At 36.7% G+C, this 16,499-nt stretch overlaps 1 protein-coding gene across 10 annotated transcripts in view; it reads right to left on the reverse strand.

Annotated features, from left to right (window-relative positions):
- VPS13B (vacuolar protein sorting 13 homolog B) overlaps positions 1-16,499 on the reverse strand; it is a 455,756-nt gene that overhangs the window by 52,721 nt on the left and 386,536 nt on the right. For all 10 annotated transcript variants that reach the window (XM_082046868.1, XM_082046872.1, XM_082046866.1 and 7 more), the window contains 3 exons: positions 10,510-10,706; positions 2,793-2,974; positions 688-1,037 (listed from right to left, as the gene is read on the reverse strand). In XM_082046868.1, the coding sequence (XP_081902994.1) occupies positions 688-1,037; positions 2,793-2,974; positions 10,510-10,706 (729 nt within the window). The remainder of the gene's footprint in view (positions 1-687; positions 1,038-2,792; positions 2,975-10,509; positions 10,707-16,499) is intronic.

Raw genomic sequence — 16,499 nt, forward strand, 5'->3', positions numbered from 1 at the left:
TCCTTTTGCAACAAGAAAACCATGGAATGCCCTTAAAAAAGAATTTTTTGATATAAAACAGATGCTTTATCCTTTTTTGGGGGCTTTGTTATTGTAGTGCCATGATAGGTAATTAATTCCCAGGCTCCACATAGGTCTTCAGGCAGATGAAGAGAATGATTTGATTTCAAGGCTCTAGCGGAGTAAGGGAATTACAGGCCTTTGAGGGGTCATTGCAGCAGCAAGGTTCCTTACGCTGGGACTGGCTTCAGCCATTAATGCTGCTTGCACAGAATGTAATGTGAAACTAGCATTGAACTTCAATAGGATAGAAGTAGTAGCTGGAAACAATATGCTCTACCGCTCAGACTGAGCTGTGCGTACATATCACGCATAAATTAACCTTTTCATAAATTAAGGGAACATAATGCATTTCAAGACCAGGATTCTAATTATTCTGATATAAATCCATGTAGTCTCACTGAAACTCAAGCAGTTGTGAGCACATTTACCTTTACATAGAGCATTCATGGTCTCCTAATTTTCATTGCTATCACAGGATTAATGTTTATTGGTAAAAAACACTTTTAGTGTAAGTTAAAGCTTTTACATCTTGCAATATTTTTAATGAATGCAGTTGGTATTCTAATTCATTATTAAATTAATCACAATAGCTACATTTTTTCCTCACTATTTGTATTTGCATACCTGCTGCCACGCTTGAATTGCCACATTTAGAGAATGAAGTGCGTATTGGCCGAAGTTGATGAAAATGGGGTCCACCATTATCGTGCAGTCCAACAGCCTTCCTACTGAGCTGCTGGAAACAGCGATCTGCCCCCAGATTTTGAAAGGTTTCACAACACTCTGCATAGTCACGTTTCGGCACTCCAAAAGTTTACAGTCGGCTTGAGTTGAAAACTGGATCTCCTGGAACACTGACTCATCACTCCACTGACGAAGATATACATGAGGCTCATCAAAGGAAATTATCATGTATTCTAGTTCAGATGGCATGCTCTTATCAGATAAAAATGGCTGAAGAAACTTTGGTGGTGCTGAAAAGTAAAAGAAAACATCACCATTGCCACACTTTTTTTTTTTTAATTGTGTTTTAACTGCTTGTACATATGATGAAAACAAGTAAAACTCATAAAAGAGTCAACATTTCTAAAATCTGAAATTAATCCTGTTCACACTGTTTATTAGATGTAAAATAGAACTGTAATTAATAGCAGCTGCAAACAAAAAGTATCTGCAAACTGAAATATTTTCATGGTAAATAGAACAGCCAGCCAAACTGCTTTATCTACATGCGTCACAGTACTTCAGATTGCTGCCTGTTTGGACTGGAGACCATATTTCTGTGAGAATTTTTGCTATAGTGGATGTAGATGATATTCCACACATAGCACATTTCGAATACAATAAAAATTAGCAATATAATATTTGCTGACATGTGACTGCGCAGGCTAACAGGCTCCACAATGAAAATTGTCTTCGCTGCAATTAAAGAGAGTTCAAGACCACAAACCCACTGAGATGTGACATATTACCCCATAATACCAGAAATTAAACAAAAGAGTATCCCAAGACTAAAGCATGAGAAATATATAATAAAAAAGATTTTATCGCGTTCTCTGAAGTCTCAGTCCTGCAAAGTGCTGCGCACTGTGGCAGCAGACACCGCAAGGCACGTACACCACTTGTGTAACATTAAGCATGTGAGTATTTCCATTGATGTTGTTAGTTATGTTGCTGGAACTACTCACATGCTTAAAATTAGCATATGCTCAAGTGCTCTATGGATTTGGAACCAAAACACTCATCACTTTCCAGGATCAAGCCCTATTATTCTACAAAAGCATAATGAATGCAATAAGTTTTGTGCTCCCTTAGTGTATAACATAGCACAATGGAGCACCAAACTTAAGGCCTTTAGGTGCTATAACAACAGCAGCATCAGCATAAAGTCAGTCACTGCTGAAAAACTAAACAGCTGGGTTTGATTTTCATCTGATTTTTGCTTTTTCCACTACATGTAATTTTAAAGACTGAGCATCTGGAATTGGAGCGTAATAGTGAGGAAGACTATGCATTGACAGAAGTAGCCAATAGATGAGAAATTATTTGCTAGATGTTGAGTGTCAGTCTTGGTATGATTTGATAATAATACAATACTTGCAGAAACACAAAAACTACTCACGAAGAAAGCTGTCCCTGTCAAAATTATCCAAGTTATTTGCTCATCATCCATGGAAAGCATTCCTGGCATTTGAAAATCAGACAATAATCTAAAGATCTCTTGGAATGTATTTGCCATTAATGCAATGACAGAGAGCACTGAACAAAACCAGATGTAGCTCCAAAAGTGATCATAACTGAAATAACAGTTAAATCTGCAGTTCTCAGCGCTCTTCCAAGGGGGCTGCAAAATGTTCAAATATTTTAATAGTACTGTTAATATGCTGGAAAATTTAAAAGATCAAATTCATTCACTAAGATGGCTCAAACCTGAAGTGGCACCTGCTGTCACTAATCAGACTATGAAAACTGGACGGCTTCTACAGTTACCCATTCCGGAGGGAGGAAGGGGCGGATCAGTGAGCCCCCCTGCCCACCACATGCACTTTCTCAATGCACAGCAGTCATCAGCTTTGCCATGAAGTCTGTACCGCCAGTGGCTGTTGGTGATAATTTATTTTAAGAACGCCTGTGTGAATGAGGAAATGGGGACTACAGACAGCAAAACAGCAATTAAGCAGCATGTGTGAAATAGATACTTTTATTATTCTACATAAAGGAGTACATACCTGTGCCTAGTTGATCAAGATGATGGCAGAGGTGGACTTCCAAGTAAGTAAATTGGATCAACACACTTAATGATGGCACAAACCAAGGAGTAAAACAGGAGTCAACCCTGGTACAGGCTGCTAATGCCGTGGGGGTCACGAGCTGATCACACGCGCTCTGTGAGCCAGATTCACTTTCCGAGCTGCAGAAGACAGATAACAAATTGGTTGTTCAGCACTTCCAGGATTTTATGGCTTTACTGTACGACTTGACCATGTGCCATGTTGGTTTTCTGACACAGCCAACGCCACTGTTTTCTTTTAACTGTTAATGTCAGTGTATGTCCTTTTCCACAATCAGAACACAGCAGACAAGACCGCAATCCAACAACTCTTTTATCTCACTGCACTTTCAGTTTACAAGCTGAAACACTTGAACCACAGAAGCGAAGTATATTTACAGAAAATAAAATAAACCCAAAACATACCAGGTATCTTTAATGGTTGAAACAGCTAAACAGAGTACATTACCATTATTAAAGCTATAAGAATGAGTTGAAAGTTAATCTGGTCCAGATAACTGTTTTTTTCATTTTATTTTAAGGAAACCAACTCACAACCATCAAACTACTTGTATGCATAAACCCTGTCCCTGTAAACTTTCTTTCCTTTGCCCTTCTCACAGTCATCATTTTAAAAGAATCCCCGAGTGTTATTAGCTCAGCCAGGAGCCTTTTACTAGCACCTATTACAACATATTAACTAGACATTTAAAATGCCACCCCACTGATTTTTTTTTTCATGGCCGTGCTCTTGACACCATGAATTTCCAAGCATTATCTGTCAGTCTCTTGAGAGAAACTAACACTACATCACAATTCTATAGGTTGCTAAGACAACACTGAAGTACAAATAAACTTTCTAATTTAAGCCAAATCTATCCTTAATGTTCCTTATTCTCAATCCCTTTGCAGTTTGGCTCTAAAGAGTTTTATTTTAAAAGCACAGACTTGATTCTAGAAAACTAAGTCCACGTCCTCAGTTAAATACTGCTTTTACTTTTAAAATAAAATGTAACAAAGGATTAACTATGGCAAACTTACTGTTTTTGTCAGAAAGTCAATTTGAACATTGGCTTTCAAAGCAATATGTCTTGAACTTTTAGGACCAAATTCTTCTTCATTCCATGTGTGTTATTGCAAAATTATGTACAAATACAGCAGATACTCAAAATGTTCAGCTGCAAATGCATAGAATTCCATAAATGGGTAAATTTATCAGTTTTATTTTGTGTTATGGTGACTAGCTAGTATGGTATTTATCTATGGAGCTTAAATCCAACTTTAGATTTGTGGACATAAGTTAAAATACTTGCGTAGCAGTAAAAGACAGTATATCAAGAATGGATTATGTTGGTCAAGGATTAACGATAGATCACTTAATCAGATTTTTAGCTGCTTTCCTGTGCTTCTTTACCTCTTTAAATTGCGTGTTTACATTTCAAAATGGTGTTGTAGGTCTTCTGAGAATTGGCATCTTTGGAAATAAAAAAATTCTTTGGGTTCACATGATAAAAGGTCTACGGGACTGGACCAGAGACAGAGAAACAGGATGCTTTTTTTTGCTTTATCATGGATATTCCTCAGATTGCTGGAACAAAGCAAAAGCATGGAAGCAAATCTAAAAGCCAACAAAATTCATATGCTGATTCAGACCATTAAATACTTTTGAATTTGTGAAACCAGTTGGTTCTTTCAGAATAACTGTCAATATTTTAAGAATTCTTGCTCAGTGCATTTTGATTAGAAACAGAAGTTCAGGGATATATAGAATGAAAATGGAAAAAGGGCAGAGGGGTGCAAATGAATGTTAACCAAACATATTCTGAATTAAGATTTAATTTGCACGAACAGCTAGAACACTAATTGCAGTAAAAAGGAAGCACATTTATTTCTAAAATTTGAGGTTTACTCTGAAATTATAGATTTCTTTTCCTTTGAAAACTATTCCGTGTGTCACCTATCAGTGACTCAGCATTTTTATTTCCTTAGATACGATTTTTGGAGATGGATGTTTTAATAAAATAAAAAACAAACAAATGCCTCCAAATTCTTTTTACTCAAGTTTTATATACCTACTTTTTATTTATCAAGCATTTTACTGTGATGGGAGCTTTGTCATTTCTCACTCATAACCACAATGATTACAGGGCAACATGACGTGCAGGAGGAAATGTAGCAGGAGCTGCACACCAGGGAAATACGTTAAAGTGTTTAGCCATAGCTTGCTCTGATTTTTCTGCCCCACAAGGAGCAGACCAAGCGGAGATAATATTCTGGAACTTAAAATATTGGGAACAAAAAGATTCAAAACTGCTTTTTGTTTCTTCATGGAGAATCACCTTATAAACCAAGAAGGGCCACCACTGAAATGATTCCCTAGCAAGCTTCAGAGTCCAACCACAGGCTTAAAATCTAACCAGAGAGAAACAGCGAATAAAGGTGGAACAACGTTGCTCCCTCGGACAGAAGCGGCCTTGTATCCTCTCTTGTGTTTGGGAGGGACAAGCGCTGGCAGTGGAGGACTCAGAGGAGCAGGACAAGGTGGCCTAAACCACGTTTCAGAAAGGAAAATCACTCTACAGAGAGATGACCTCCTAGAAATCATCTGATTCTTTCATCACTGTTTTCCCATCTGCTCAGACTTTGTTCAACTATTATTGTTTTATCTGTGAAGGGGTCCATTGGATTTTTACTCAGCCAGAAAGCATATCCAGAATTATAGTCCCCAGGTCGTTACGAAAATAAAAATACAGTAACAGTATAAGCCAGTCACAGTACAAAATATACTAAAAGCAGCGTCCAAATTACTATAGCATTGCTTTAAAAAAGAACTATAAAAAGGAGCATAATATTAAATGAGAAGTTTTTAAAGGGGGATGGGTAGTCCTTACCATCACTAACATGACCCTTCAATTTTAAATTAAATCCCATTTAAACTTTTTTGTCTAGGTAGACTTCTGTCAGATCTTTAGTGCTGCTACTTTCTCCTTTTACTTCATGTAGAGCACAGAAATCAAAGACACAGTCATTCATCACACGCTGTACACAAACAGAAAATAAAACACTGTCAGCTGAAAACCCAGGAACTTTAAGTCTTGGTGAATGACAGTAGGAACATTCATATCAGAGGCAGATCTGTCTGTGAAGTTACAATTTCTGCATCAAATGAACACAATATCAAAAAAACCCACATTCTCTTGGCTCCTTTGGAGCTACAAAATGCAGTGTAGACTGTCCACAGTTTTTCAGCTGGGGAGAAAAAGAATAACCAGCTTGTACTGCTTCACGTTTGGCACAACAAGCTGAGGGATAGGTGTAGCAAAAGCAGAAGAAATTCTAAATAAAACTGACCTGACTTTAATACCAGAAATTTCTTTTAAATTTACTTCCTCCTCTGCCCCCTTTCTTAAATCCTGTGAAATATTAGTATTTTTAAAATGGAAAATACCTGCATTCGAAGTCATTATGTACTATAAAGTCTGATAGTTCCACATCATGCAAAGCAGTTCAAGTTAAATATATGGCAACTGGGAATAATGACTTAACAGTGACCTGCATTATTCTTGTTATTTTAAGAGTGGAATACTTAAACCAAAACTGCCGTTTGTGATGAAACCGCAACATGGGAAAATATCCACTGGGAAGAAGAAAGAGACCACTTAATTCATTTAATTTATGACTCAAATGCTGGTCTCAACCCAAATTGTTAGAGGTCAAAATTCAGTACATCATTTACTTAGAATAAAAGCTAAAACAATTAGCAAGAAACATGATCATGATTCCTCACTTTAATTTTTGAAAAGTAGCAATTTAAGGCTTATTTAAAAGTTTTTGTACTTGTTTCATGGTTTGTATCTTAAGGCACTTTCAATTACTATTTCATGTTAGTATGTCAGTAATTATAAAAATACTGTTTACGTTACACAGGAGATGCATAAATATATAAAACATCTTGTAACCCATTTAAACAGAGAGTGATAAGCCCCTCCCAGTCAAACCAGGGATGGGCTTTAGTGTCTCACCAACCAAACAGAGCTTGAAATAAAAGTAATTTTGACTAAAATTTGCTAGTCCTGCAATGTGAAAATGCAACCTATAAAAATAATTTATTCTATGGTAATTTCCCTTTAATCCCCTATTTTAACATAAATTTATGCCATATATGATTCCTTCCACAGACACTACTAAATCCCTAAGGGAATGCTAAATTATTTCCCTTTGGACTTCAGATTTGTTCATTCATTGAATAAAGATTTAGAAATGTTCAGTTAAACCTTGTACAATCACCGAATAATGAATGGCCTAGAAATTCTTAAAAATAAACAACATAGGCGTGTAAACCATGTCCTTAACCAGATAACTCCTTGATTTTTACACTTCTGATTAGTTCCTGATCAATCTCAGAAACAGCTTGCATACCACAGGATTTGGATCATGACATCTTTGCATATTCCCATATTCATTATTGCTTGGCATACTTCAGCCTGCCAGCTACTCCTCAGCGTATCAGCTGGATCCACATCTTCTCACAAACCTTGTTGCTTTCCTGTCACATGAGCCACATAAGTTTCATACTTCATAACTTCTGTTAGGAATCAGTAATAAAGTACTTAAAACACAGGGGATCAGCTCTCTGGTATTAATAATTAGCATATCATAGAGGTTACCACAAAAAAAATAATCCTGCAGAACTTGAAGGAAAAAATATTATCATTGAGCAGCAGCTGCATGCATATGGCAGCTGTTAGAGTCTGACCCAAAATACAAGATCAAACTAAGAAAATAAACTTCAACAACACTAAGCATTTTGATACTTTACAATTAATAATAAATTAAATTTGCTAATCAATCATACAGATACAGCATGCACGTCATGTCAAATCAGCACGAGTCTCTAGGAAAACCGAGATTCAACTTTTATACAGTTTTTGCTTCTCGCTCTCACTTGCAGATCCCTCAGTCTCCAAGTTCCCTGGTCTAACACTTGGCATTAGCTTTAAGCACAGTTCATTGTGGCTCTTCTCAAAAGGCGGTAAGATCTGATGTTAAATGCATGCTTTAGGAACAAGCCTATACTATAATTTACCATTACATAGGGTAGCCTTCCTTTCTCTCAAAACCAAAAAAGTTTGGCATTTTTTGTCAAGTAGAATCCAGAACACATTTTAGGGTGCTTGGTCATTAGAAAATATCCATACTGGCAGCAACATGTTTGTTTGATGAAGCCATATTTTCAGTAAAGTTACTGCCAACATAGACTTCCTTTATGCTCCTAGGCATCTAGAAAAGTAGGCCCTCTCTGCATGGCCACAGTATCTGTCTCCACGTCTTAAACAATGCTTCCATTTACCAGAACATGATCCTTTGGGGCTTAACTGTTACCTTAACCTTGTTCTGTAGCTGTAATGGTACGTATTTCAGTGCTTATGAACTGTCTCAAAACCTCCAGGTCAGTGACAAGTGACCAGCACGTTTTGCTCTGTCTCCAAGAGAAGGATGTCTCAAGTCTCAAACACTGTAGGTCAGAGTCTCATCTCTGACGAACAGCTGCTCTTTCTCTGACCAGTTCAGTTTCTCTGAGAAGGATCACTGCAGGCTGGTCAGGACTACTTCTTTCACACCAGTCCTTCCTGCAACCTTCCTTAAGAAAGCTTGCAGTGCAAAAGTTAGTATAAAGAGAGATCAGCTTGAATTTCTATCTGAAACTGCTGCTGAGGCAGGGCATATAATCTTTTTTTCTTCTCTGATTGAAATCAAGTTTTCCTCCTGTACCCTTCAGGTTTTTGGCTTCTGGATGGAGTTCACTCTGATCTACATGAATCTTTAAATGTCCAATCTACTGTTAAGTTCATGTAGGTGTAAACTATACCTCTTAAAACTACTATAAATTCCTCTGGCCACCAAAAGTCTCTGTACATGTGCTGGCAGTTCAAGACACTTTCCCTTAACTTCTTTCTTTTTCTTCTGTTTATTTACCTTCAAAAGCTTTCAGTAGTGATGTAGATGTTTTTTGCTGCCTTCTCTCCTCTCCTGCTATCCCTATTCAGGGAACTGCTCATGCTTCAGTTTAATTCCGGTTCTTCTAGTTGTAGTTTCTGCTTTAGGTTTTTGTGTACACACACAGCCTGGAGGACATAGTGCTTCTAACATCATTCCCGTGGTCACAGCAATTGTCTTCCTTGGAGTCTTCTGGTACCTCAAGGACATCAGGATATTTCTACCCCTTTATAAGGCAACACCCTGGTACCACTGAGGATGGTCACTGTTGTGGAGCAGGCCTGCAGCCTCACGAGTTTAGACCTCGTAGGCAGGTGAAATCATGTGCTCTAAAATGTTTCTGATGCTAATCACAGTCCAAACCAGTTTTATATAGCTTTTAAGTTACTTGCATTTCATTTTAACCCTAGCCTATTTCTGAACAATGACAACTCATTAGATTATCAGAACTCCCTGAGTGAAACATTGCATATAGTGATGAACCCTATTTGAGCAGAAAACAATAAACATGATTACAGTGCCAAATGCCTTGATGAAAAAAAATCTACTAAATTTCACTACTTCATTTTCAGTTCCCACCGAGTTCACATTTCTGTGGTGTTAAGCTGACCAGGAAGGCAATTTTGCCAAGGTCCCACATTCAGAGGAATTAACCTTGTCTAAAACACTTAACTTCTCAATGATGAAAATGCATTCTTTCACAATTAACATCAAGAAATAATTTCCAACCTGATACTATTAATGGAAACCAGATGTTTAATTTTTTTCATTGATTTTGTTAGCCATGTTCATATTTCCTGATTTCTCTGAATTCTGTAGCTTCACATAACATATATGTGGATGCTGCACGCTCATTCAAGCTTATGTTCATACACAGGCAGTAAGAAACAGCGAATACCACTGATCTAACAGGGTCATTCTGGGTTTTCTGTTCTAACTGTAAAATGTTAAGAACGTCTTTGAAAGTAATTCCACTGCTGTTTGTGGAGAGAACTAGTACTCATTTCTTCTTAATCTGCATATTAAAGAACACTGAATGAATGCAAATAGATTGAATATCTGTCATTATACATTGTTTCCAGCTGCAAACATAATGAAAAATGGATTTCCAGTGTTTGAAAACAGTGATTAATTTTTTTTTAATTGTTAGCACAATAGGCAACCTGTGTGAATAATAATGGGATCCTCTTGAAGTACTAAAGTTTTGGTTAATATATTTAAAATAGACACTTGGCTTATTTTAGTCATTGACTTGCACTGAGGACAGAATAAAGGATGATGTGTATGGGTAGTGCATGGAAGAAGAATGTTTGTTGCTATGTTCTTTGCTGCACTGCACCTCAGCCTTCCTTTGTTAATTAGCTAATTTTAATGCCGTGTGCAGTTAAAAGGTTCCAGGATATAACCTGTTTGTCTTCACTTTTCACACTTTTCAGTAATCCTTGCATTCAGAAAATGGATGAATATGATGCTGCCAGGCTGCCTATTAATCTAAACAAGAGCTCTTTCTGTGCACACTCCATGCCTCTGCGTGAAGGTGAGCTACAGTATGAAGCTCATTTAAGACCAGCTACTCTTACTGCATATGAAAACAGTATCTTATTTCCTAGGTCTATTGAAAAAGATCTCTCAATAGTGTAGCATTAGATTTCTGTTTTTCCCTCCGCCTTTAAAATTACCTTTGGTCATCAGCCACGTTCTGACTGCTGTTGAGGACAATCCTCCACAAATCAGAGGCTATGAGCTCTTTCTGATCATTCACAAGGTCAATACTGGGCAGCTGCAGTTCACAGACTTTGCTTTCTGAGAGACTGAATTCCCGGAATGCAACAAATGATTTCTGAAGCTCATCCCAGTACTCCAAGCTGCAAGGAATCTGTGATAAAAGGGAGAAGGCATAATTACTTTATGCTTGATTGCAAATATAATGGGATTTACTGTACACACTGAAGTGCAAAACTAAACTAAATAAAAGTAAAAGACAAATCACAAATCATGAAGTACTTGCAACAACATGATATTTTCTTTCATGGAATATGCTATTTAGAGAACTGTGTGATTTTGGAACACAAACCAAATAAACACATAGTAGTTTCTGTTAATCACATCTCTAATTTTAAGTCTGTAAATAACCCACTTGGATTACTCCTGGATGCATCATTGAACTGAAGATAATGTTATTAGAAACATTTCTAACGACAATAGAAAAGAAATTTTAATGAAAGTCTAGATTTTAAAGGGTTGTATCTTAGGCCTATGTTTTTTGTTGTTGTTGGGTTTTTTGTTTTGTTTTGTTTTTTTCCTCTAATAGCATTAAAGTAAATGAGAATATGAACTTAAAACAAATGCAAACTCAGTAAGATATGAAGATTTTAGAATTAAGATACAGAAATCCACAGTTATGACACTTGTACATCATCAATAAATATTAAAAGTCAAGTTGACATAGAGCAAATAGTAAAAAAAAAAACACGTATATTTGCTATTACCCTTTTTATCCCTGTGTGTCTGTGTATAGACATATATACGTAACCAGGAAAAAAGTAAGAATGTGGTACAGATGCAAGTAAATTTAGGCACAGCTAGAAAAAGCTCTGTAAGTATTCTTCTGTATTACTCAGTAAGGACTACAATGCACGTGGAGGTGACAGCAGGTTGATTAATTAACAGGAATGAAGGTTAAGAAGGAAAATTCAGGGAGCTCAGTGGTTCAAGCTGGGCAGGGCAAGGGAACATAAATAATCACCAAAGAATTCTGGAAGAATTAACATGTGGAACCACAGAGCCTGAAACATGGATTTTTACTACATCTGTCAAGTCACGATAATACGTGAAGATTGAAAAATGCAACCACAGTCACTAGAGTTTTTTTAAGTCAGGAAAACAAAAAAAAAGAAGAAAGTATCTGATAATGGCCAACAAAACTCTAATGCCAGTAACACAGGTAACAGAGGAGCACAGCAATATCAATCAGGAGTGCTGATTTAATTTCAAAGACAAGAGTCTGAGAAAAAGGGATTGATTTAACATAAAAAGCAGATGCCATATACATGAAAATAGCAACACATTTGTTTCTAAGCTGCATATTCAACTGGAAATGGTGAAGATATGTAAACATCAGTTGGAACATTATTAGGCAGTATGATGATGCCTGGAAAAAGCAAATGCCATCCTGAGAGACATCAAGTGAGATACTTCCAAAAGCAAGAGACAAATAATTATTGACTTGTATAAAATACCAGTGGGGCCTCATCTGGAATATGGCACACATATCCAATTCTTCATCTTAGAACTGCATTAACTCAAACTGGGATCTGTGCAGAGTCAAAGGAAAACAAAAGGAACATGACTGCTCTACCCAGACACCTCAGGAAAGAAACAACAGAGGAAAAGGTCTACAGAAACTATGGGTCAAACCTGAGTTGCTCTAGTAATAAATTACGTATGGCTAGACACCTGAACAGAAAAAGATAGGGAGGTTTGAGGACAGCCTTAGTGCTCATGATAGTTGCTCTTAAAAGCTTGATTTGCTAATAAGATGGAGGCAGTAAACACCATTGCCCCGATGGGAGGAGCCTGGGCTTGACAACCCAGAAAACTTCTTTCCCGGTTCTGTGTTGCTGACTCTACGATGGTGCTGTGCACAACAACAGCAATGTGAAATACATTATTGGGACTGTAGCCATATTTCAAAGTGACACTATATTTATTCTCTTGCTCTTAGTATAACTATAGAGTTTTAGATTTCTTCAAAACTTCTCAGTGTTGAATTATTTTAAACTTAAATGACCATGGACAAAACACTCAAAATTGCAACACCACAGCAATGTATGTACCCTTCAATTATGGATATATCCAAGGAATTCCCCTAGCTAACTATAAACAGTGGATGATGAAAGCTGCTGTTTATCTATCTTTTGTACTACTCCACAGTCCCCACTGGTGTTAAATCATTTGGTTTTATTTAAAATAATGCAATACTTGAAATCTATCCTATAGCATAAAGTCTTGGAATTATAGAATTACAAAAGGATCTGTATCTTTTCTGACAAAAAGTTGCAGCCTTTCGTTGTTGCACAGATACTTCTACATACAGAGTATGTAGAGTTTTGATAGGAGTCTGATTCAATATATTTGAATACTTGGGTTGGTCTTGTGCTTCATATTGCCTATCAACACCTAAATTATCTTTTCTTGTCAGTGCTGTTGAGTAACATGTACAACTGAAGTCTTGTAAAGTTATCCTATTATTTAGGATATTTGTTTTTTTAGATTAAATCTCACAACTTTTTTTTTTTTTTTTTGTTAATATGCAAGTCTCCCTAATGAGAATCTCACAAAATTGGATCAGAATGACAAGTAGTGGGCATTTTAAAAGAGGCTAAGTAAGATGAGGAATTCAATTCCCACTAAGATTAATGAACTGGAAGAACAAGTTAAAGAGCACAATACAGGAATTTAATAAGTGGCACTACAATACGAAAAATGTAAAACAATCGTAAGGCTAGAGGAAAGTAATATTGAGAAACTGAAAATAAAGACTGAATACAAAGGCAGAGTGAAACTTGAAAAAGCTCTGAACAGATTTCATACATATTGTTGGGGGAGGGTTGTTTGTTTTTAAAAATTTATTTATTTAAAAAAAAAGGTAGGTACTTCAATATTTCCACCCACTCAGTAGGTGGTGGAAATCTTGAAACTTACCTTGAGAAAAAGATGGCAAAGTAAAGTGATCAAAACTATTATGCCATAAAGAAGTAATAACTCCTCTTCAGGGCATAGTATTATTTGCCTTCTAGGAACTCCATGGTAACCTCTTAAGTGAATTATGAAGAATTTGGAAAGGCACAGGAATGATTGGTGGACTGAGCAGTACGAGTAGCCAGAAAGAACATATCACCTAACAATCAAAGTTGGCTGGTAAGGACATTGAAAAGATTATTCCTTTTTAATTTTCCCTCACAATTTTTCTCCTGTGTTGTAATAAGTCAAGAAATCTACCAGACCAAGTGACAGTGTATTTCAAGGAATCATCTACACATTAGAAGGTAAATGTCAAAGATATACTTTAAGTGATTGATTCCCTGTACAAAATACAGCTCATGTTCTGGGACCATCCAAACTGTAACCTTTATAGGCTGAGGCTTTCAAAAGACTTAGTTGACTGAGAATCTTTGATTCCTACATATCTGGCTTTATTTGTTCTAAGAGGTTTATTATTAATGCCTGATCTGGATAAGTTTAAGGAAAGATGGTAGCTCTGGGCAATATTAGCTGCCAAAAAAAATAGTTGTGAAAGCCTGGAAATGGGTTATAATGCCAGAACTGAGTCATAGGCAGTGGGAATAAGAGAATTAGCTGCAACAAAAAATTCCCCATACGTAGAATTAAATATGGTACTTTTACCTTAAAATATTTGAATAAAACCTAAACTATAATTCAGATAATTGTTACCTCTTAGAAAATGTGACCGCTAGTGCTGCCTCTATAAAACTAAACACTAGTGAAGCACATCTAACCAAGCACATCTTTGCTAAACAACAAACACGATTCTTCAACAGACACTTCTCCACAGCTTTTTGTCTTCTTTCCTAGCTCTCAAAGAAAGTCTGAATTGCAATGATTTTATTCACCTGTAAAATGCAAACAGAACCATTACTGTACAGCCCCTGCCATGTGTGCATACAACTATTATTTAACTGTGGGCTCAGATTTAAAAAAGGATCTCCAAGTTCTGTTTTGCAAGAAAACCACGTGCTATGGCACAAACACTTAGGTAGAAGGATGTTTATGTCAACAGAAAGCCAAAAAGAAGTCTTTTTTTTTTTTAACACTATTAAAAGCAGAGATCAGAAGCAGAAGTAAAAAGCTATTATACATGAAAACAGACTAAACTCTAAGTAATTATAACAAAAACTGTTAATAAGATAAATATATTTAAAACAAAGCAGAGAATTTGAAGGTTCCTCCTTTTTATTGCTGTGGACTATAGACATGGGAGGCCCCAGAATTGCATGGCACTGTTCTGATGAAGAAAAAAGATGGTGTATTAGTGAATTCTGATAGGAAGGAAAGCAGCTGCCTCTGAGGGACAGTTCCAATCCTGCCTCCTGCAAGTACAGGACACAAAGAAACAACTCAGCTGAAATAGTTGCCTTGGAGCAGAAATTTCTTGAATTAGGAGAGCGTGGATTCCTGTTCTCTGTGAATCTCATGTTTCGCTGTATTTTAAGAAAAAAAAAAAATCTTCATATATATTACACTAACACAGACATTATAAGCATCACCTTTGTGATGCTTACACTGACTCTCTACCAACAGAACCTGTCTCACTTCGAGCAGAGCTAAAACCTCTATCATATACATTTCACGGAAAACTCCCATGTCCCAAACAAAAACAAACTCAAAAACCTTCTTAAAAACCTGCATTCTTCAAGTCATTTCCTGCACGCTTGTTAACCTATCAGCAAGACAGTATTAATAACCAACATGAAGAATTCCCACTAATGCACTACAATATAGTAGATCATGTTTTTCCTTATTCATCATATATTGTGTCACACATTAGCTGTACCAGAATCACTTAGTTCCTCTTTGGAAACCAGGGGTCAAGAAATGCTACAGAATCCGTTAACGCTATTTTACATACTTATATTTTCATCTATGTGTTGTACACCCTCTTGACCACATGGATACTCCTCATTCCCACTTAAAATCATCTGTAATGATAAGAAACAATGGGAGAGAAATGGCTGTTGATGCATATGTGCTTTTTAAAGGCTTTCATTATCACAACATGCTTCTAGATCTTCCTGAGAGCTGATGTTACCCTCCTAGCTTTAGAGCTCTTTGATAATTAGGATGTGAAAAGTCGTGGGCACATACCGCTTATCACGAGGTACGTTTCTCCAGCTGAGCAGAGGGCCGATGTCAACGTGCTTCCACAAGCTGACACGTTACCGTAAATAATCATACCTATTAGTCACTACATATATTGTCATAATGCCAACAGGTCTCAGAAACAAACATCATTGCCAGTTAGGACAGAACTATTGAAAAATATCTGCATTTCTTAGGTAATCCCATCTTTGTCTCTAGGAAAAGGCTACAGCCATCTGCCTACTGCTTTGAGATTGCTGGATGATGGGTATATAAGAGTATTATTGCTTTACTACTTAAATACTGAAGCATATAATTTTTAAACTTGATATAAAAATGGACCTTTAACTATACAAATGCAGATGTCTTAGGCTGCAAAATACATCTTGTCAAGCTGAGAGAGAAAGAGAGATGTTAACATGTGGGTTACAGAAAAATGTGCTTAATGTTGTTTTCACTGATGCTTCCTTTTGATTCATGTTTTTGCTAGAAAATAGGCTTCTACAGAATAAATGTTCATTTCTTGAATCTCAGCCCCTCAGATGGTGGGCGCTTCCTCTCTGAAATGAAGTTATTCTTCTTCCAGAAACAACTACTGTACAAGAAAATGCACCCAGAAGACAGGAAGCGTCTGTGTGTTTTATCTCCTCCAAGCAGGGCCACCTAAGTGAAGGCGAGCCAGAATACAATACAAACCAGCGCTTTGTGTCAGACGCCAACCCATGCTGAGATTTTAACTCCAGCTTCCTGAGCATGAATAAACTGATTGCTCTGTAATAAAGCTATTCTG

Source organism: Streptopelia decaocto (assembly GCF_964273445.1).
Source record: "Streptopelia decaocto genome assembly, chromosome: 2".
Classification (NCBI taxonomy): Eukaryota; Metazoa; Chordata; class Aves; order Columbiformes; family Columbidae; genus Streptopelia; species Streptopelia decaocto.